General features: G+C 48.9%; 1 protein-coding gene across 1 annotated transcript; it reads left to right on the plus strand.

Moving 5' to 3' along the window:
- The first annotated feature begins 3,636 nt into the window (after nucleotides 1-3,636).
- Nucleotides 3,637-7,424, plus strand: LOC147730899 (elongation factor 1-alpha, oocyte form-like). Its single transcript, XM_086955789.1, has 7 exons — nucleotides 3,637-3,803; nucleotides 4,529-4,708; nucleotides 4,993-5,289; nucleotides 6,033-6,183; nucleotides 6,285-6,541; nucleotides 6,675-6,909; nucleotides 7,174-7,424. The coding sequence occupies exons 1-7, from the start codon at nucleotides 3,660-3,662 to the stop codon at nucleotides 7,299-7,301; spliced, it is 1,392 nt and encodes a 463-aa protein (XP_086811915.1). The 5' UTR covers nucleotides 3,637-3,659; the 3' UTR covers nucleotides 7,302-7,424.
- Nucleotides 7,425-20,728: the final 13,304 nt, after the last annotated feature.

Genomic DNA, 20,728 nt, shown 5'->3' on the forward strand with positions numbered 1-20,728 from the left:
GGAGTGCACATGGGTGTGCCGGGTGCACTGCGGTATGCTAGAGTGCACATGGGTGAGCTGGGTGCTCTCAAGTGTGCACCAGGGTGTGCTGGGTGCACTGTGGTATGCTGGAGTGCACATGGGTGAGCTGGAGTGCACTGCGGTATGCTGGAGTGCACTGCTGTATGCTGGAGTGCACATGGGTGAACTGTGTGCTTGGTGCACTGCGGTATGCTGGAGTGCACATGGGCGAGCTGGGTGCACTGCGGTATGCTGGAGTGCACATGGATGAGCTGTGTGCACTGTGGTGTGCTGGAGTGTACCAGGTTGTGCTGGGTGCACTGAGGTATTCTGGAGTGCACTAGGGTGTGCTGGGTGCACTGCGGTATGCTAGAGTGCACTAGGGTGTGCTGGAGTGCCCTGCGGTATGCTGGAGTGCACATGGGTGAGCTGGGTGCACTGTGGTATGCTGGAGTGCACATGGGTGTGCTGGGTGCACTTCGGTGCACTGTAGTGTGCTGGGTGCACTGCGGTATGTGGAGTGCACCAGGGTGTGCTGGGTGCACTGCGGTATGCTGGAGTACACTAGGGTGTGCCGGGTGCACTGCGGTGCTGGAGTACACTAGGGTGTACTGGGTGCACTGTGGTATGCTGGAGTACACTAGGGTGTGCTGGGTGCACTGCGGTATGCTGGAGTGCACTAGGGTGTGCTGGGTGCACTGCAGTATGCTGGAGTGCACAAGGGTGTCCTGGGTGCACCAGGTGTGCTGGGTGCCCTGCGATATGCTGGAGTGCACCAGGGTGTGCTGGGTGCACTGCGGTATGCTAGAGTGCACTAGGGTGTGCTGGGTGCCCTGCGATATGCTGGAGTGCACCAGGGTGTGCTGGGTGCACTGCGGTATGCTGGAGTGCACCAGGGTGTCCTGCGGTATGCTGGAGTACACCAGGGTGTGCTGGAGTGCTGCGAGCTCCGCTGGGAGGTGAGTTGGGATGCAATGGGGGTCGGCGCCGGCACCGAGATTGGCTCCTGCCGCAGGTTTTACACTCAGAGCACTGAGAGCAGTATATGTGCACTGGATCCGGCTGGATGTTGCCAGAGTGAACAGAATTCCATTCTGATTCAGGCCGCGCCCCCCGGCTTGGATGCCTCTGCGGGGGTCGTGTCTCTCGGCTGCAGCTCTTTGCATAAGAGTTTTAACAGGGAATACAGGCTGCGTGTGCTTCCCTTTTGGTCACTTATGTGATAAGGAAAGTTTGGGGGGGAGGACGGGGGGGGGGCGTCCGGAAGGGGTGGAAGTTCACTGATCGCCCTGGCTCCTGGGGTGCGGGCCCCATCACCTGGCCTGGGTGAGGGCGGAGGGGGTGCATGCAGAGCCCTCAGAACCAGTAAGGGGGCTCATCACACCCCACAGGGAGGGGTCGCCTCAGCAGCAAGAGTCGTTTCTCCCCTCCACCCCCGGCTGTGGTGAGAACCCGCCCCTGTCACCATCAGGACAATGTCCCCTTATCCTCCCCGTGGAGAGGAGCTGATTGCAAAACCCTTACACCCAGGCCATTGTTGGATGTCTGACTCCACCTCACATTCAGGCGCCTCACTCAACACAACAAGGCGCTGGCGATGCTCTGCTCTTTATTTTATTTTGTTTAGTCGCGGTTTTCTATAGCGCGGACTTGGCTCATGGGCGTTAGAGCGCTTTACAACAGAACAAGATATGTGTCCAGGGTATCAAACAAGTTACAACTACAAATTAGTAACCGGAAAATAAAGTGTACTAACTGACCTTGCTCAGAGAAAGACATTGGAAAGTTTGCGTTAAACATACGATTGTTTTAAAATAAAAAAAATCGTTGTGCTCTGCAATGTGTGGACGTAATGTGTATACTATTACTTATGGCTGCTACGGGCTCAGTTCGCGCTACAGAAAACCTAATGTAAATCGATGTATACGTTAGAATTTGAAAGAGGCGGGTGTTCCCTGTGTACCCCCACACTCTGAAACTCACATTAAGACTCAACTCACTCGGTGGAAAGCTAACCTGGTTCGACCACCCCTTCCATCAGCTGACCTTGCCGCCGCTTTCACCCGCCGCCGGAGGCCCCTCTCAAAAGGAGAGAAGTAGAACGTGATTGCTTTGGGGGAGCGGATAGAAGACGTGGCCATGCAATATCGGAGACCATGACAGTAGGCCAGGCCTAGAAGTCTGAGCAGAGGAGCAGGTAGCCAGAGAGCTGCTTGTTGCTCACGAGCCACTCATTGGAGAAGCCCGCTCTTTCTATATAGATGCATTTATTTCAAAAGTTCTTCAATAGGTGCCAGTGCGCATCACGAGAATTTCAGGCGTTTCAGACACATTAACAGTATTTAGGAGTAATAGAGTTGTTAAGATATATGTTACCAACAGTAAGTAAAATACAATACAAAGTTTAGGGTAGGTTCCACACAACAAGTATATACTATTCTGAGAGCTAGAATGTTCAAGTTCTTTGAAACTATCTAGACAGGTGTCGAGTGGATAAATACACACACTGAAACATCTGGCTGACAGAAGCCATGAATGAGTTTTGTAATAAGACCGAGCTCTGGAGAGTGCGCATTCCAGGGGCATCTTAAGACAACCACGGGTCTAAATCGAGCGGGAAAAAAAATGTTTTCTTGTCACCGGCGTTCAAGTCTCTTACTTTGAGGGCTGACCGCTATCCATTGTCCCAAGTTAGTTGTGAGTCGTTCGTCCACGCCATTTCTTTCTTTGGGCACCTATATGTTCCCAAATGTTTTATTACTACAGATCCCAGAATGCAATTCAAACTAACATGGGTGCACTTCGAACGATCATGGAACCAACGTTCTCAGCTATGGGGCTTGCTATGGCTCCGGCGAGGTAGGGTTAATAGGGGTGGAGCATAAGGGGTGGTGGCGGATGATGGTCCCGCCCAGTCGGTGATTTAAATTGGCGGCGCACCTCGTCTTTCACTCACTTTCCTTCCAGCCGGAGACGCAGCAGAGCAGGTGAGTGGTCGTGTAGGCAGTGTTTGGGCTTTATTCCGTGCCTTACCTTTGCCGATGGATTGGAAGTGGTGTAATCCTCCTCCTCCCCCCCCCCCCCCCCCCCCTTCCTGTGTATTTCCTATTACCATCTTCTTATCCAAGCTTGCAGTTTACCAAAAGTGTGGGCAATCTCTCCCTGCTTTTACCATGCCTCATCGGATAGGCCTGGTTGTTTCTGTCTGAGCGTCCGATCACCGCTTACCCTCCCATGTTTTCTTGTTTGGTGCACGGGTCCTCTTTTCTGCGTCAGTAGGCTTGCTCTCATTTTGTAATTCATCAAAACTCCACAGAGCATTTGCGTTTCCTCTTGCACCTATCCCTTGTCTTATGCCCCATTACCAACCCCTCACGGACACTAGAATCTGATTTCCATGGCCGCGGGGAGTGAAATCAAACCCTTCCCTGTGCGCGACTGCCTGTTGCCCCGATTCATGGTGACTGCTTCACTCACTTTTACTCAACATAACCAACCGCCAGGCTGTTTTGTGACCCATCGCCCCTATAGTATGCTTAGCCCCTATCGGCGGCCATTGACGCTGAGCTCTTCTCCTCCTACCAACCCGTTTCATTCCTGTCCCACCTGTTTACGCGCCGCCTTTTCACCCCCAGACACCAGCGCCGAACTCTGCCGAAATGGGAAAGGAAAAGATCCACATTAACATCGTGGTCATCGGCCATGTGGACTCCGGCAAGTCCACCACCACCGGCCACCTCATCTACAAGTGTGGGGGCATCGACAAGAGAACCATCGAGAAGTTTGAGAAAGAGGCAGCCGAGGTAAGCAGGGATGAATGAGGGTGGTTCGGTGTGGGAGCAGGTGTGGGCCTGCAGTCAGCAGGAGGCCCGGGGTTAAACTTCGAGGAGACGTCATTGAGGTGGCTTGTGTCGTGCTTGGTTGTTTGTACTGCGACTGAACACTCCTTTCGGTATGGCGAATTCCAGTGGCCCCCTGGGCTGGATTAGGCGCAGCTGAGATAGATGGTTCGCAGACTGAACGCATCATTGTGTTGGTGACGTACATTGAAATGCCCCAACGTGCTGAATGTTCCAGCAGGAAGGCCTCTTCGCGCAGCGCATTTGTTAATCATGCCTGCCCCGCTGGCTTGCTTGGGGAGTCTATGGCGTGGTGAAGTAAAAGCTCTGGTGCAAACCAAGGGGGCTTGGTGGGGCGGCTAGGGCTTGCATTGTTCACTTATTTATGCTGTCTGGTTTTTTTTAATCTCTATTCTGCCTACTATGTAATGCAATTTCCTTCATTCTTTCACAGTGTATGTAAAGCGCTCCAATACCTACAGGTTAAGTTAGCGCTATATAAAACTTTTAAAATAAAATAACCCCCTTGCAACTAGCGCGGGTTGAAGTGTTGGCCATTGCAATGAGCGCTGTTCAGGACTCGATCATTCCAATTAGGTGGCACTCTGAGGGCCCGTTTCGTTAATATTGACTCCTTTTTTTGAGCGGGTTAGGTGGCTTATTAAATACTTCTTCGTACATTTTCTTAGATGGGCAAAGGCTCTTTCAAGTACGCCTGGGTGTTGGACAAGCTGAAGGCGGAGAGGGAACGTGGTATCACCATCGACATCTCCCTCTGGAAGTTCGAGACTGCCAAGTATTACATCACCATCATCGATGCCCCCGGGCACAGGGATTTCATCAAGAACATGATCACCGGCACCTCGCAGGTACGTGGTTTATAATGAGGCAGCGTTTTTTAACTTTCCAGCTCGCACCTCGTGCCCAACATATTCGGTTCGTAGACGCGTCCATTCCATTTTGGAAGGTTTTGACATTTTACTAATGTAGTTGGGCCTTATAGACGAGCGTCTGCTCCTAGAAACGATTCCTTTAAATTCCGATTTACATTCTATGCCTTTATTCTCGGTGGATCATAGATTCGCGCCTGGGGGCTTGAAGTAACTTGTATTTGATGTGTTATGGTTTTGTAACTGCTCTGGCTTCTCCCCAGGCTGACTGTGCGGTGCTGATTGTTGCTGGCGGCGTGGGCGAGTTTGAAGCTGGTATTTCCAAGAACGGACAGACCCGCGAGCACGCCCTGCTGGCCTACACCCTGGGGGTGAAGCAGCTGATCATTGGTGTGAACAAGATGGACTCCACCGAACCCCCCTACAGCCAGAAGCGTTTCGAAGAAATCACCAAGGAAGTCAGCACCTACATCAAGAAAATCGGTTACAACCCAGCCACAGTGGCATTTGTGCCAATCTCCGGCTGGCACGGGGACAACATGCTGGAGTCTAGCACTAAGGTGAGTTTCCTGCTCTCCTGGGGGTTGGTCTTTGGGCAGTCTGGCGCTCAAGGGCAGTGGCTTGCTAGCCTCGCAGTTGTCGATATGACTTTGCTGTCTGTACTGTTTTACCTCTGTATTGACTAGGCGTGGATGCTAGTTGCTGGGGCTCCAATATAGATCGGGTGTCTCCAACCTTTTGTGCAATAAGAGCTACTTATGGTCCATGAAAATCACCCAGGGCTATTAGTGTTATAGTAATGACTACATCAGACAAGATTATCCTAGTGGCGACGATGTTACCAACAGTGCTCACCTAATTGAGTCGGGCACAGTTGCCAGCAGTAATGTAACATGGGATTTGTTAATGCGGGATGTCAAAATGTGTTATCAATAAAAGCCATAGCTAGTGGCACAAAGGCAGGAACATGACTAAATTCACTCGTATCCGCTTTAGATATTTTTTCTTAACAGTTTGGAGAAAAATAGCAGCTTACAGTTCTGACAATGCACACATTTAATATCTGAAATGCACTTTTAAATGTTGGTATAAATCTAGGAATTCAGCCAAGCAAAATCTTAAAATGGAGCTACTTGAAGTAACTCGCGAGATACTTGTTGGAGATGCCTGGTATAGGCTGAGGGGCAGTTGGGCCATTACTCTGGTATGTTTGGGCAAAGCCAGGTGACACGTCTATCTAAGTATAATAACTCGGTTGAACTTTACCTATTTCCAATGTTAATGCATTGTCTTTATTTTTTAGATGGCCTGGTTTAAGGGCTGGAAGGTGGAGCGCAAGGAGGGAGCCGCCAGTGGGGTCACCCTGCTCGAAGCTTTGGACTCCATAATCCCACCCAGCCGTCCTACTGACAAGCCCCTGCGTCTGCCCCTGCAGGACGTCTACAAGATAGGAGGTGAGTGGCGGGTGTTGAATGAAGCAGTTAAGGTTCAACTGCACTCCAGGCCGCAGGAATTTCATTGTTTGCAAAAAATCTTACTTCAATTTTGCTTGCAGGTATTGGCACAGTCCCAGTGGGCCGTGTGGAAACCGGTATCATTAAGGCTGGCATGGTAGTGACCTTTGCCCCCAGTAACGTAACCACTGAAGTAAAGTCTGTGGAGATGCACCACGAGGCGCTGGTGGAGGCTCTCCCCGGTGACAATGTTGGTTTCAACGTGAAGAACGTGTCTGTGAAAGATATCCGAAGAGGGAATGTTGCCGGTGACAGCAAAAACGATCCCCCGATGGAGGCTGGGAGCTTCACAGCCCAGGTGAGGAGGAATTGCGGAAGTGGGTGCATGACCAGGATACTTCCTGGCATTCTGGACGCCCCCAAACATGACAGGTTCTTAATCTTGTCTCCAACTGAACCCTAAAGTGCTTTTTTTTTTTTTTTGTGTCTAGGTCATTATTCTAAACCACCCAGGCCAGATTGGCCAGGGGTACGCCCCCGTGTTGGATTGCCACACTGCTCACATTGCCTGCAAATTCGCTGAGCTGAAGGAGAAAATTGACCGAAGATCCGGCAAGAAGCTTGAAGATGCACCGAAGGCACTCAAATCAGGCGATGCAGCCATTGTGGAGATGATTCCAGGCAAACCCATGTGTGTGGAGAGCTTCTCCAACTACCCTCCTCTTGGTAAGTGCTTTTATTCTTTTCGTAGTTGGCTGTACTGCGCCCTAGTTGTGGAGGTGTGTAATCAAAAATCATCAAGGTTTAAGTCTTTTATTAAGGAAAATGGACACTTATGGTGGGAGGGGGAATTGTAAGGTTATGGAGATGCCTCAATTTATGTAACCTGTCTTCTTCCAGGGTGCTTAGTTGGCCAAATTTGGTCATAAAAAAGGTGGTGCCTCCTTGCGCATGTTTTTTAATCTTTATTTTTTTTGTTCTCACTTGCAGGTCGTTTTGCTGTCCGGGACATGAGGCAGACGGTGGCTGTCGGAGTTATCAAGGCGGTTGAGAAGAAGGCTGCCAGTGCCGGCAAAGTCACAAAGTCCGCCATCAAGGCCTCTGGTGCCAAGAAGTAAACCTGACCATCCACTTCTAGACACCAAGGGCAGAAATGCTCAAATTTCTCCCTTCATAATATAGCAATACGTTGTGCTGCTGTACATTTTGAAGCCACTTGTAAATAAACTTTGCGTGAAGAACCTCTTGCAGTATTCTGTTGTAGAATAGCGCTGTGTTCAGTCTTTAGTAGCACTAGCATGGCAGTGCCACTTGGCCATCTGGTTGGCTCTTGTCTTGTGTTGCAGAAGACCAGTGATAGGCACGTGTGCTCGTGAGCTAATTCTTGCTTAGTAGGTGGCTGAATAAATAGGCTTTCTTCCAACGAGTATGTCTGTGCAAATGTTCCCGGGTCATTCACGTTAATCGGGTCAGCCAGTGGTGAGGTGAGCAGGTCTGTCTCTAGAAGGCTTTGGTTTTGTTTGTTGCTCTTTGTACTTAAGCTGCCCAGGTATGATCGGAGTATAGCTTCCTTCTTCAGCTGCAAACCAGGTCTGGGAACCCCCGTCATCTGTTTGGAGCCCAGGGTGCGTATACTTGTGTAGCATTAGTAGGAAGTGCGGTAAACAATTTCTCCCCCATGACATTATATTAATTTAGTTCATGGTGTTGGCTTCAGACCGGTCTTATACCCCCTACAGAATAAAAAGTAACCATAGCTTTCAATGGTGTTGTAAAAGCAACCCTTAAATTTGTGTAGTGGGATTGGACTAGTATACATGGGCACCTCCTAGCATTCTTGGGTTGGTGCCCAGCGCACTCCCCAAAGACTTTGTCTGCATGCATTAGGTTCTGCCCGAAGGGGTAAATTTTACTCCATGAAGTGTAAATCAAAGATTTGTGCGATTCTGGGTGATGCAACAATGATTGATAAATATCATTTGCACTTGGGCCTATAAGTGGCCACTACCCACTTAGCAGATGTGTTTATTGGATTAACATTAGCTGGTAGTGGGGTGGGAAACACTTTAGGCACACTAGCATTACAGATTTTGTTCTAGTGTCATTCACGTTCAGACCAGTATTACCACTGAAAAGTAATTCACAATCTAGAGTAATATCCCATATAACCTCTCAAGTTCGACATTTTCATGACAAGTGAAGGGAAATACTTTCTCACATTGTCAGGCAAAGCTACATAAGACTCTGAAGAGCTCAGTCTAGAGGCGTCCGGTCTCCAGCCCAACGGAAGTAACCACGTTCTCGGTGCATTCATGGTCCCAGCACATTGGGGACGTGGAAATAGCTGATTTGAGAAATAATCACTGATTTTATTTTGTCACTCGTCTATTCGATGTGTTATTCGTTAGTCACTCCGTCTAGTATGTTCCCCCCCCCCCTTCCCGGAAAGTATCCTGTTTACTAGTCACCGATTGGATGTACTTTTTGGGGGGGTCTTTTTTTAGGTCTCGCCTGTCGATGCGCATGCGCATCGAGCAAGGCGAGAGTATTGCGACTTATCCACTCTTTATCCACACTGCAAGGAATCGTGGCGATTCCTTGCAGTGCCCGTGACTTTTAAGGTCAATGCGCATGCGCATTGAGCTTATGCGCATGCGCATTGACCTTAAAAGCGCGTGCACGTCCGTCTTTGTTTACCCGCTCCGCCCCCTCCCTGCCGTGTCGCATTTCTCCTCCCCCTCCCCTCTCTTCCTTCCGTCTAACTTCCTTCCGCGTAACACCGCCGCAACGGTCACATCACTCGTCTCACTGGTTCTTCTCCTGTAAACATGGCTGTTAATCTTGGCTGGATGGGATAAGGAAGATGGCCCTTTGCTTGAAATCAACTGCGGCAGCATAGCCTGCTTTCCAGCCTGCCTCAGCCACTCTCAGGCCCCAACCCCTTGCCCCTCCCAGCTCCGACTCCTGTCCAGGTCTTACTCTCCACTCTCACTTCCCTTTTTTCCACATCTGTGCTTCCCTCCCTCCCCCTCGGTCTGAATCAGACCAGGCTGGATTATTTGCCCCCCCCTCCCCCCCCCCCCCCCCCCCCCCCCCCCCCCCCCAGAAACCGACAAAGGGTTGTTCTCCCACAGCGTGTGTCCAACTCTACAGCTGCCAGACAGAGCCATGCCACAATTTCATGGAATCCGGGGGTCAGAGGTAAGCGGAGAGCTTCAGATCGCACTCTACTAGTAAACGCCAAATAACACGGTACCCCGCAACACTAAACAGCCACCAGCCCAGGCACAATACCACTGCTATAGCGCACCAAAAATTAACATACTGTGCTACACTAGCAAGCCCTGGCTCACTTAGATGAACGCAACACTAATCATCCACCTAAATGCGTGAAACACCACTAGTCACTATAAAAGCAGCAGCAGAAAAAGTACACTTGCCCTAAACATGATCCAGCTCAAACCACCAAATATGAGACTCTGGTCTGTGATAGAATCCTGGAGATAACCGATCTCGGACAGTGATAAAAAGGTCTAACTAATGGCAAAAAGTTCAGTATGCAAATCTGTACACCATGGACTACCAGAGCACAGTATACATTGTATCACAGCACATGACTTCACTTTTTTATTTAAGTACATTTTGTATCACTGGGAGGTTCTACATGTGACTTTATTCAATAGTAGTTTACTGAAAGGATGATACAAAAGAAGTGGCAGACTTTATTTTCACATACGAGTAAGTTTTGTTTCAGGGAAGAGAGGCCACAAGCGCCTTATCCACGCAAAGAAAAAGTCTAAGCAGGGCCTAGCTCACGATACATAGTATTTCTACAGAAGACAAACAAATCTCTCTTCTCTACACGCATTGCGAGAGTTTCTGCTGTAAAATAAAGACCATCCTCTGTAAACCATAGGTATGGTAATTACTCCTGAACAATTTTCTCAGTTATGTCAAATGATGTAACATTCTTCTTTTTGCAGCCTAACCAGAATATAAGTGACGATCATGTGACTCGCATACAATTGTTGACCTTTTTCCCTCAAACTCACCCTAACTTCCTTCCTTTTATTACTCTCTCTTTCAACATCTCTTCCAACCTTCCTCCATAAATAATTCCTTCAGATTCACCCTTCCTTAATTTTTCTCTCCGTATTCCCTCATTCCTCTTTCTCACTGACCTCCTTAATCCTCTTATTAAAGACTAGAATCTTTTAGGTTATATATATATATATATATATAAGGTAACAAAAATACTCATTACATTTTTTAAGCCACACTTCTCTACAACATAGCTTAAAAACCCTCACCCACCCTCACTCACCCTCACTCACCCTCACTCACCCTCACTCACCCTCACTCACCCTCACTCACCCTCACTCACCCTCACTCACCCTCACTCACCCTCACTCACCCTCACTCACCCTCACTCACCCTCACTCACCCTCACTCACCCTCACTCACCCTCACTCACCCTCACTCACCCTCACTCACCCTCACTCACCCTCCCTCACTCACCCTCACTCACCCTCACTCACCCTCACTCACCCTCACTCACCCTCACTCACCCTCACTCACCCTCACTCACCCTCACTCACCCTCACTCACCCTCACTCACCCTCACTCAACCCCTCACTCAACCCCTCACTCACCCTCACTCACCCTCACTCACCCTCACTCACCCTCACTCACCCTCACTCACCCTCACTCACCCTCACTCACCCTCACTCACCCTCACTCACCCTCACTCACCCTCACTCACCCTCACTCACCCTCACTCACCCTCACTCACCCTCACTCACCCTCACTCACCCTCACTCACCCTCACTCACCCTCACTCACCCTCACTCACCCTCACTCACCCTCACTCACCCTCACTCACCCTCACTCACCCTCACTCACCCTCACTCACCCTCACTCACCCTCACTCACCCTCACTCACCCTCAACACCTCACTCACCCACCCTCACCCACCCTCAACCCCTTACCCTAACTCACCCTCACTCAACCTCAACACCTCACTCACCCTCACTCACCCTCAACCCCTCACTCACCCTCAACCCTCACTCACCCTCAACCCCTCACTCACCCTCAACCCCTCACTCACCCTCAACCCCTCACTCACCCTCAACCCCTCACCCTCAACCCTCACTCACCCTCACTCAACCTCAACCCCTCCCTCACCCTCACTCATCCTCAACCTCAACCCCTCCCTCACCCTCACTCATCCTCACTCACCCTCAACACCTCACCCTCACTCACCCTGAACGCCTCACCCTAACTCACCCTCACTCACCCTGAACGCCTCACCCTAACTCACCCTCACCCACCCTCACCCACCCTCACCCTCACCCTCAACCTCAACCCCTCACCCTCACTCACCCTCACCCACCCTCACTCTCACTCACCCTCACCCACCCTCACTCTCACTCACCCTCAACCCCTCACCCTCACCCACCCTCACCCTCACTCACCCTCAACCCCTCACCCTCACACAGTGCAATAGGTCTCAGACCATTTCAGTTAGAGCTTTTAGAAATGTTTATGGCTTTTTTTATTTGTAATTCTTTAGCATAGGCTACAGGAAACAAAAATGCTAAACATTTACAAAAAAACCCCATAAACAATTCTAAAAGCACTAACTCTAATGGTGCGAGACCTATTGCATTTCCAATGCTTGTCTTTAAAAGCACCGCCAGAGACTGCACTCGTTTTGACCTTTGTTTTCCTGCATCTCACCGCCAAACCTGTATATCTAACAAAATCAGACCCTTTTTTTATTTTGGGTCCAAGCCTACCAATCAGATGTCCGGTTTGGTAAAGACTGACGGACATTTGGAAAGCATCCCTGAGATTATATCTAGCCCATCCCCGAGAATATATCCAGCCCATTGCATACCATTGTTTGTGGTGCGCAACTCACATTTGTAGGCTTTCTATTTGCTGGTTTTTGTTATAGGCGGTATAGCTTGAGTTCCACTGTACACCTCCAAGTGCTCCCCTTCTTTAAACGGGCATTTAATTTTTTTAATCTTGTAATATAATCTGTGCGTTCAAAGAGGTCAAATGTTAACGCTAAACTCACTGAGCAGAGCTGACGTTCACTTTCTGACTTCAAAGTGAGTATTTGTGTCCATCTTGCTGCGGGAGGTGCTTTCTAGCGCATATCCTTTAAATGTGTAATGAACTACTGACATTTCACATTATTAGATATAGCCGTGCATATATAGAGCACTTTTTTTTAGAAATGAGTGGTGAAAACAAATTTCAATAACTTGAAAGTCTGACAATACACTATGTGATAGTGCCACATTAGTGTGCTGTATACTTTTATTAGTAAAAGTTCATGTCTGAGCCAATGTAATGGTCCTATCAAGATGTGTAGCCTGTAAAGCAGTGCGCTGCCATCCCATGCATATTCCACAGTACACTACTCGTGGCACGTCCCTTCTTGCCAATGCACTCTATGCCGCTCTGCATCACGCCAATTCACCATATGCCACTGCACACTCTGCCACTACTCTATGCCATTGTAAGCTGCTGCAGTCTGCCACTCCATCACTGCTGTGCCCGGTCACTGCCACCAGTGCATTCTAGGCCATTCTAGTCCTCTCTTTACCACTGTACTCCAATGCACTCTGCCAATCTAGTTTGCATTTGTCCACAGCACTCCACTGTACAACGCCGCACTCGAGGCCACCGTAATCTACTCTACACCACTGTAAATAATCTGTCATTGCATTCTATGCCTTGACACAACAATAATCTATTGGCACCCTTATGATCTATTCTACCCCTTCATGCAATGCTGAACAGCAGCCATGCTAGTGAACATGGTTAAAACACATTGGCACAGCCAATTGCTCTGTAAGGACAACTCCCATTGGCTTATCAGGAAAGCCTGACAGGGAGAAATGGCTCCAGTGCTACATCTGACACTTTCTCACCAGGATACCCATGCTTGCCACTGTCAAAAATCTAGCAGTGATATTATGAAATGAAAGACCATCTTAGAAGGCAATGATGGAAGGCACACGAAATGAAGCTTCTCTAGCCGTGTAACATTTATAGGAATGCTAACATACGCATCCATGTGGAAGGTTCTCCCTATCAAGCCACTGGGGTTGTGCCATGAGCCCCCAGACAGCCATCGGAGGGGCAGCTGACTTGATGCCCTGACCCAGAGTCTGACAGGAATAGAGAGAACCAAGATGTGGCTGCATCAAAGGACCCTGGACTAGATGCTGCTTCATAGCTGTGGCCAGTAAGGGCACGATTTGGCTTTGGCGAGGTGATCCCATGCTCTTGTTCTTGCTGTGCTCCTTTGGGGCGGGGGAAATACCCGTGGCCCAAGTATCTATGGGCTGACTGACAAAGTCACCGCAGGCAACTCTCATAAGAGGGCCCCCCCATATTTAGTGCCACAGGATGGCAGCTTAGTGCGCAGAACCCTTTGGGTTCCCACGCGTCCCTTCCGGCTGGGGTGGGAGGACAGGAAGGAGTGTTCTCATCCTAGCCCCCCTTCCATCCTCTCATGCAGAGGACAAACCAAACTAATGCTTGCTCACGTTGCACCCCAGGGCCACAAAGCTTCTGCAGAACAGGGGACTTGAGAGGTCCTCCCTAGGCAACACATTAAATCCTTATTTCTGATCCAAATGTTCTCCTCAGATTGTTGGCCTGTGTGACGTCGAAGGTCAGCATGGATAGCCAGGGTTCCCCTCCACTTTTCCCAGAGGTGCCAGGTGGAGGACTTGATGCCGGGCACTTCCCAAGATGCACAATGTGTGAATTTCATTGCTGGCCATGGTCAAAGGCCTGACATGGGCCAATTGCACTATGAACGCTTCAGAGCAGGAGGACTCTGGATCGTCAGGGATTCCCACACAACAGGACCGCAGCCCAGCGCTGAGAGAGGCCGCTCTAGTCCCAAGCGTGTCTGCAAGCCCACAATTGTGGATTTCGCGGCAGAACGGTTCAGACTCGCAAGGAAGTCGTTCCGGTGCTGGCAGCTCCCCCGTGCCTGCCCACCTCTTTGGACAGTAATGTAACCCCAGGTAATCATGCCACTAGGGATGAGCTTTCCAAGCTCATGGACACTATGAACTGTTTTATGTCTCCTTAAAGTGGGTGCTGTTGGCTAAAGCCCTGTGTGTCCATGTAACACTAATAGCTCACAGGAAGGGGGCACGCTAGCGGCAGCAGGTGGTTGTGATCCATTAGGACAGAGGGGTGCCACTGCTGCAGCGAACAGTTGGCCAAGGATGGAGTCAGCCTTCCTGGGAATAGTTGTGCAATCACTGCTGCAGAGAGAGATCGGCGTGCCTTCACCAGTTTTACTCCCCACCCCAACTTCCAGCCTGGTTCCACTTCTGGGCACCACTATTGCGGCTGCAAGAGTAGTGTCTCCTCTAGCTCCCACGTTGTGTGCCGACCACAATAATGGTTTTTGTTTTTAAAAGACCAATCCCGCAAATAAATCTCTTAAAAGTGTGATGACTACAATACACACCTCAACGGTTCAGCAAGTTGCCTCTGCTCTCAGGTTGTTGCTTGCTGGCCTGGCAAGTGCCTCAAGCAGCCAATGAAGGTATTTGGAGGTGCAATTTCATAGGCAGATTTCACAGGCATCTTTACACTACTCATGCTGGGTCAAGAGGGTTTAGATGCCAGGAAATTTGGGGCAAAGTGAAGTACCATCCTTGGCCAGAAAAGGACATCGAGAACTGGCTCAACGCTTTCTCAATCTTAGCTGCCTTCCCAGAGTTGGGCCCCGGGCTGGTACAGTATTCCAGGACGATACACAATGAGGCTATGAAGTGGGGGTGGGGTGGTTGGTTGAACTATAATAGATAGTTCATGAGGCAAATGTCCCCGTGCCTGGAAATTGGGTGGGATCAAAAGGAGGTGCAACTTCGGATGGAACACAAGGGCTCCTGCACTCATCAGAACATAGGAGCCCAAGTTAGAACACTGGGGGGGGGGGGGGGGGGGCAGGCCTCTTCCAGAGGGTCTTGGCAGGCTCACAGGAGTTCAAGCAGAATTTTTGGTGAGCACACAAGGGGGGCTGGGGGGAGACAGGTTTCAGGAGGTCTCCCCTGGGAACATGCTGCCTCTTTAACAGCGGATCTTGCTCCTGGGGAAAGATGTGCAAGTTTTTACACGCATGCAACATATGTGCTGGCCCACACCCGAAGTGTTCTTGCCACAAGAAGCAGGGCCAACAGCCAGCCAACAAAGCTAGGGCCTTAAGATCTCCAGTATTGCAAGCTCCCCCCCCCCCACCACCGTTTGGCCCTGCGCCCCTTACCATAGCAAGCTCCTCTGTGCCATGCCACACAGTCAAAGGGTGATATCCGGTCAGCCTGTGTGTAGATGATACCCCAACGAACCAGACAGCTGCTTGCTGCTGGGTGGTTTTAGTGAAGGGTTCAAAATCCCCTATGTGGGCCCCATGGCCACCAGGGAGGCTGAAAACCTTAGATCAGCAAGGAGCAGCCAGAAGTAGTCTGAACCAAGGTAGAGGAGAGGGCCTTGGGCAGGGTGGCAGGTCCATTCCCGCAATCCCTGTTGGGCAACTTTGTGGTTTCTCCCCTAGGTTTTGTGCCCAAGAGAGAACCATGGTCCTTTCGGCTAATTCGCCACCTTTCATACCCGGAAGGGGCTTCAGTCAACCATGTGACTTGAGGAGGGCACCTGTTGAGTGTCATATTGTACTCTGGACGTGGCATTGGACTTGGTTGGGTGGGTAAAGGGGCCTGGTTAGCCAAGGCAGACATCGAATCTGCCTTTCGCTTGCTACCAGTTTACCCAAGCATCCCTCACCTGCTAGGTTTCAAGCTGGAGGGCAGTTACTATTATGACAAATGCACGCCAATGGGTTGCGCTGTGTAATGTGCATATTTTGAGGCTTTTAGCGGTTTCCTTCAGTGGGCTCTCCAGGAGACCTATGGTGTTGAAGGGGTGTCCCATTATTTAGATGACTTTCTGTTCGGAGGGAGGGCACGCAGGACTGTAATCAGGCCCTTGTGGACTTTGAGAAATTGGCCAGTCATCTGTGGGTCCCACTAGCACCAGGTAAAACAGTGGGCCCGGCACAGGTACTTTTCTGGAAATCGAGCTTGATACCATTGTGGGTGAATCTAGACTGCCGACAGACAAGGTCCATGACCTAGGGCAACTAATCCGGACAGGGCCACGCTGGAATCCATTCAATGCCTCCTGGGGAAACTCAACTTTGCGGCTAGGCTCATCACAGTGGGCTGGGATTTTGCCAGAAGGCTAGCCAGGGCCACTGCCAAGATCAAAAAGAAGCACCACGTGGTAAAAAGAAGCAAAGTAATGAAACAGGACTTGTGGCTAGTTTCAAAGGCTCAGTAATTTAGAGGGCCCCCTGGACTTGCAACCCTGACCTAGCCCTGTTTAGACGCACCAGGCAAAGAAGGTTTTGGGGCTATCCTGGATCGAGAATGGTGTGCGGAGAAATGTCCCAACTCTTGGCACAAGAGGAAGATTACGGCTAACATCACGGTTTTGGAGTTGTTCCCCCTTGTGGTAGCATTTCACCTGGGGCCTGCAGTACTGGTGGCTTAGAGGGTCCTCTTTTGGTCTGACAACCAAGCAGTAGTGCAGGCCATCAACTCCCAGTCAGCAAGTTGCCCCCTGGTCTTGTGCCTCTTGAAGGAGTTGGTGCGGGTCAGGCCGTACAATAACGTTGAATGCAGAGCGCGACACATTTGGCGACGGATGCGCTCTCTTTTTGGTGGCACTGGTTCCTGGAGGCGTGGCTGAGAGCGGTGATGACCCCTTTCCCACCACATCTCTGGTTCCTGCTGAAGTGGAAACAGATTGAGGGGCCTGGGTGAACTGTCCCTAGCACCCAAGACCAGCAAGAGATACAGGTCTTGCGTTGCCAAATTTGGGTCAGTGGTGGGACCCTGGGAGGAGGGGGCTGCATCTCTGGAAACCAAGGTACAGTCTTTCATAAAGTGGGCCAATGACAATGGGAAGAGTCACTCCTGGATTTCCGGCCATCTGGCAGCAATCAGTCATCACACTAAACTGAGGGGCAGTCAGATCCTCCTTGATCAGAGCAGCGCTAAAAGGGTGGGCAAAGAGTGAACCGAAGACACCAGAAAATAGGTCCCCCATAGACTTCAAGACCTTGCAGGAGATGTTAGACTGGGTGCACAAGGCTACCCACTCTGCTTTTGCAAGCAAACATAGGCAACTTCATACACCTCACTTGGAGGTGTACAAAATTCATCTGCGCTGGAAACAAATACAGCAAATTCTAATAGATGTGGTGGATGTCCCGTTGACCTGATTGCCCAGTTAGGAATGCTAGATGGCATTGAAGCACTAGGTACAGTCGTATATTACCATCACAAAAATGGTGCTGCTGTCCAAATACTTTGTGTAACAGGGAGGTAGGTCCTGGAACGTAAGGTCAGCTGGACCATATGTAATATTTTGAAAAAATGAGTGCTGACCATACAAAAAGCGTAGTCTCCTTATTTGGAGTGACAAAGAATGTTTCAAGATTTGTCTGGTATTATTTATACCCTTTTACTTTTTGTTTTTTAGATTTAGGAATTCATTTGTACGAGAAAGACATACCATATACATTTGACATACACTTATTCAAACATATACTTAATCAAAAAACATTGCATATAAACAACAGAACGTAAATCTGAACATTTCATATATACATTTGCACAAATGTTTGTGCATCAACATCAATATTCATTATTTGCACTATCTTTCTTAAAAAGGAAAAATATTAACAATCAGATGGAGGAAAAAATCAGATGGAGAAAAAGATCAATGTCATAAATAATACAAGTGAGACTGAAGGACTTAATCTCTATATCAGTCATTCAAGGAGCAACTCATTGCTAGCTGTTGTCAAATACTTGTCTCCATTTGGCCGACGAATTTCGAACTCTCTTTTAATTTGCGTGTTCTCATCAGGGCTTTATGACTTTTTCCTGCAGAGTTTGTGCAAAATATGAATGAAAAAGAATAACGTCAATTCCTCTTTTGTATTAAAATAGCCTCATTATCGCTCTAATATCTGCATTGGCTGGTAAGTGCATACCTTACAAGAATCGTCACAGATCGGTGGGGTTCAAATATTATCTACGAAGGTCCCTGTCGTAGTGTCTAGGAAAGGGAAAACCAATAGAATGGAATCAATTCTCTGTTACAACAACGAGCCTTATGCCCAATGCCAAACATGATACTCCTCAATCCTACCTTATTCGTGTGATCCCTTCTTTACTTGAAGTTCAATCAGTGTCCAACATTTGTTCATAGACGCCCCTGTGGGTCCCGTGTGCCTGCCCGGGGAAATAATGATTTGTAACTACCTCAATAAGCTTCTCTTTGTGGGTTTCGCTGAGGGATGCAAGGGTGATGACGTCAGGAAATTCCTCACTACCCAACTGGTGAGCTGGTTGTTTCCTGACTCTCTCCCCCTGCTTAATCATCGAAAGGGCAGATGGTTTCCCCGACGGGGATGCCATCCTTCGCCTGACCAGGTTGGGGGACTCTCTCAAGAACAAATATGAGCATGTAATGATCTTCCCTGACTATACTTAACTCGTTTGTTATAGAATAAGGGTTAACCCAATGGTACTGGGACCTGGGTAGTCAATGTTACATGTAAAGGGGTCCCAGATGAAACAATTTTGAGAGCACAAAAACAGGATTTAATACATAAAGAACTTTCTGGAAAAGTTACATTTGGAGTGATGTTATTTTAATACACATCCTCAATTGCTGATCAGTTGCATGTACATTTGTCAAAAAAACAATAAACTTATTCTTATTGCCCAAAGAGGGAAGGGCGTGGGAAAGAGGGACAAGTGAGGGAAGGAGAGTGTAGTAAGGGTAGTGCAAATGTAGAAAAGTTTCAAAAGAAATCACACGTGGTCTCGATATACATTCAGAAAATGGTACCACAGGGACATATTTACATTGCCATTCAAGTATTTCATACAATTGCATATTCCTATCCCATTACATTCTAACACGGGCAAAAATGATCGGTGGTTGGTGGGTATGAACGAAAGAAGGTATGTCGACGTTTCGACCCCAGAGACGTAGGCTGATTCATGCCCTACTACGGGGTCTTCATCAGGACAGGTGGGGCGGGATGAAGGCCCCGTCGTAGGGCATGAATCAGCCTACGTCTCTGGGGTCGAAACGTCGACATACCTTCTTTCATTCCTACCCACCACCAATAGATCATTTTTGTCTGTGTTAGAATGTAATGGGATAGGAATATGCAATTGTATGAAATACTTGAATGGCAATGTAAGTATGTCCCTGTGGTACCATTTTCTGAATCTATATGAGATCACGTGTGATTTTTTTTGAAACTTTTCTACATTTGCACTACCCTTACTACACTCTCCTTCCCTCACCTGTCCCTCTTTCCCACGCCCTTCCCTCTTTGGGCAATAAGAATAAGTTTGTTTTTTGACAAATGTACATGCAACTGATCTGCAATTGAGGATGTGTATTAAAATAACATCACTCCAAATTTAACTTTTGCAGAAAGTTCTTTATATACTTAACTCGTTTAGCAAAACAGCAGTCATTCGTAGAGACGATGGCGTGGCTCCGCAGCCTCAAAATAGCATACGCCCCCCCTTTCCCGACCCGCCTAAGAGTGGTTCACAAATCTTGCACCTTGTTCTTTGATACCCCGGAGGAGGTTTTCGCCAGGACAGATGAAGAAATAACTGTGAAATCTTGCACCCCGCCACCCCTTGAATCAGATTCTTCCAATAGCGACAGCATACATTGACAATCTAAACTCAAAGGGAAACAGCATCACAGTTCAGGATCCTCTTGGCCCTCACGGGCACACAGTAACGACCAAACCATGCCTTCCTAAATGGTTGGAGTGAGCTTGATGAGCAAGATGCGTGGCGGAGGCCCCCTTGGCAATGGAACCTGCGATTAGTCTATAAATGTTGTGTTGATTTGTTTTTGCAGGTTATGATTGGACTCATGTATAAGGCCACTCCCCAAGTAGGGACATCACCTGAAAAGCAGATAAAGTTATGTTTGCGGGTTGCTTCTCGGAGATCCATTGGATGGGCATGGTCACCAACTTCCATTGAATTAGGCCAGCATGCTCGCCGCGACAGTTAGTTCAGTGTTTTTGAAGTATTGACGTTTGGAGGGAGGGTACAGGGATTGTTTCTTGGTTTAGATGCTATGCTCCACATGAACATCATGGTGGCCCACTCAGAAGCAACTAGGGCTGGCATGCAGGGTCCCACACACATGCGACATCCACACCATGGAAGGTAAGTCTAACACCTCACAGGGCAAGCTCCATATTATCAGTGGGAACATCCAAAGCGTCCTAGATAAAGTTAAAAGGGGGTTGGTGCTTTGACAGCCTGGGTGCAGATGTCCCAATGCTCCAGGAAACACATCTTGTGGGAACAAAGACCCCCTGTCTCTTCATATTTGGCTATGAGTTGATCTGCCACTCTGGCTTCATTAGGGGCTCTATAGGCAC

This window comes from Lissotriton vulgaris, chromosome 2_1, assembly GCF_964263255.1.
Source record: "Lissotriton vulgaris chromosome 2_1, aLisVul1.2, whole genome shotgun sequence".
In the NCBI taxonomy this organism is placed as follows: domain Eukaryota; kingdom Metazoa; phylum Chordata; class Amphibia; order Caudata; family Salamandridae; genus Lissotriton; species Lissotriton vulgaris.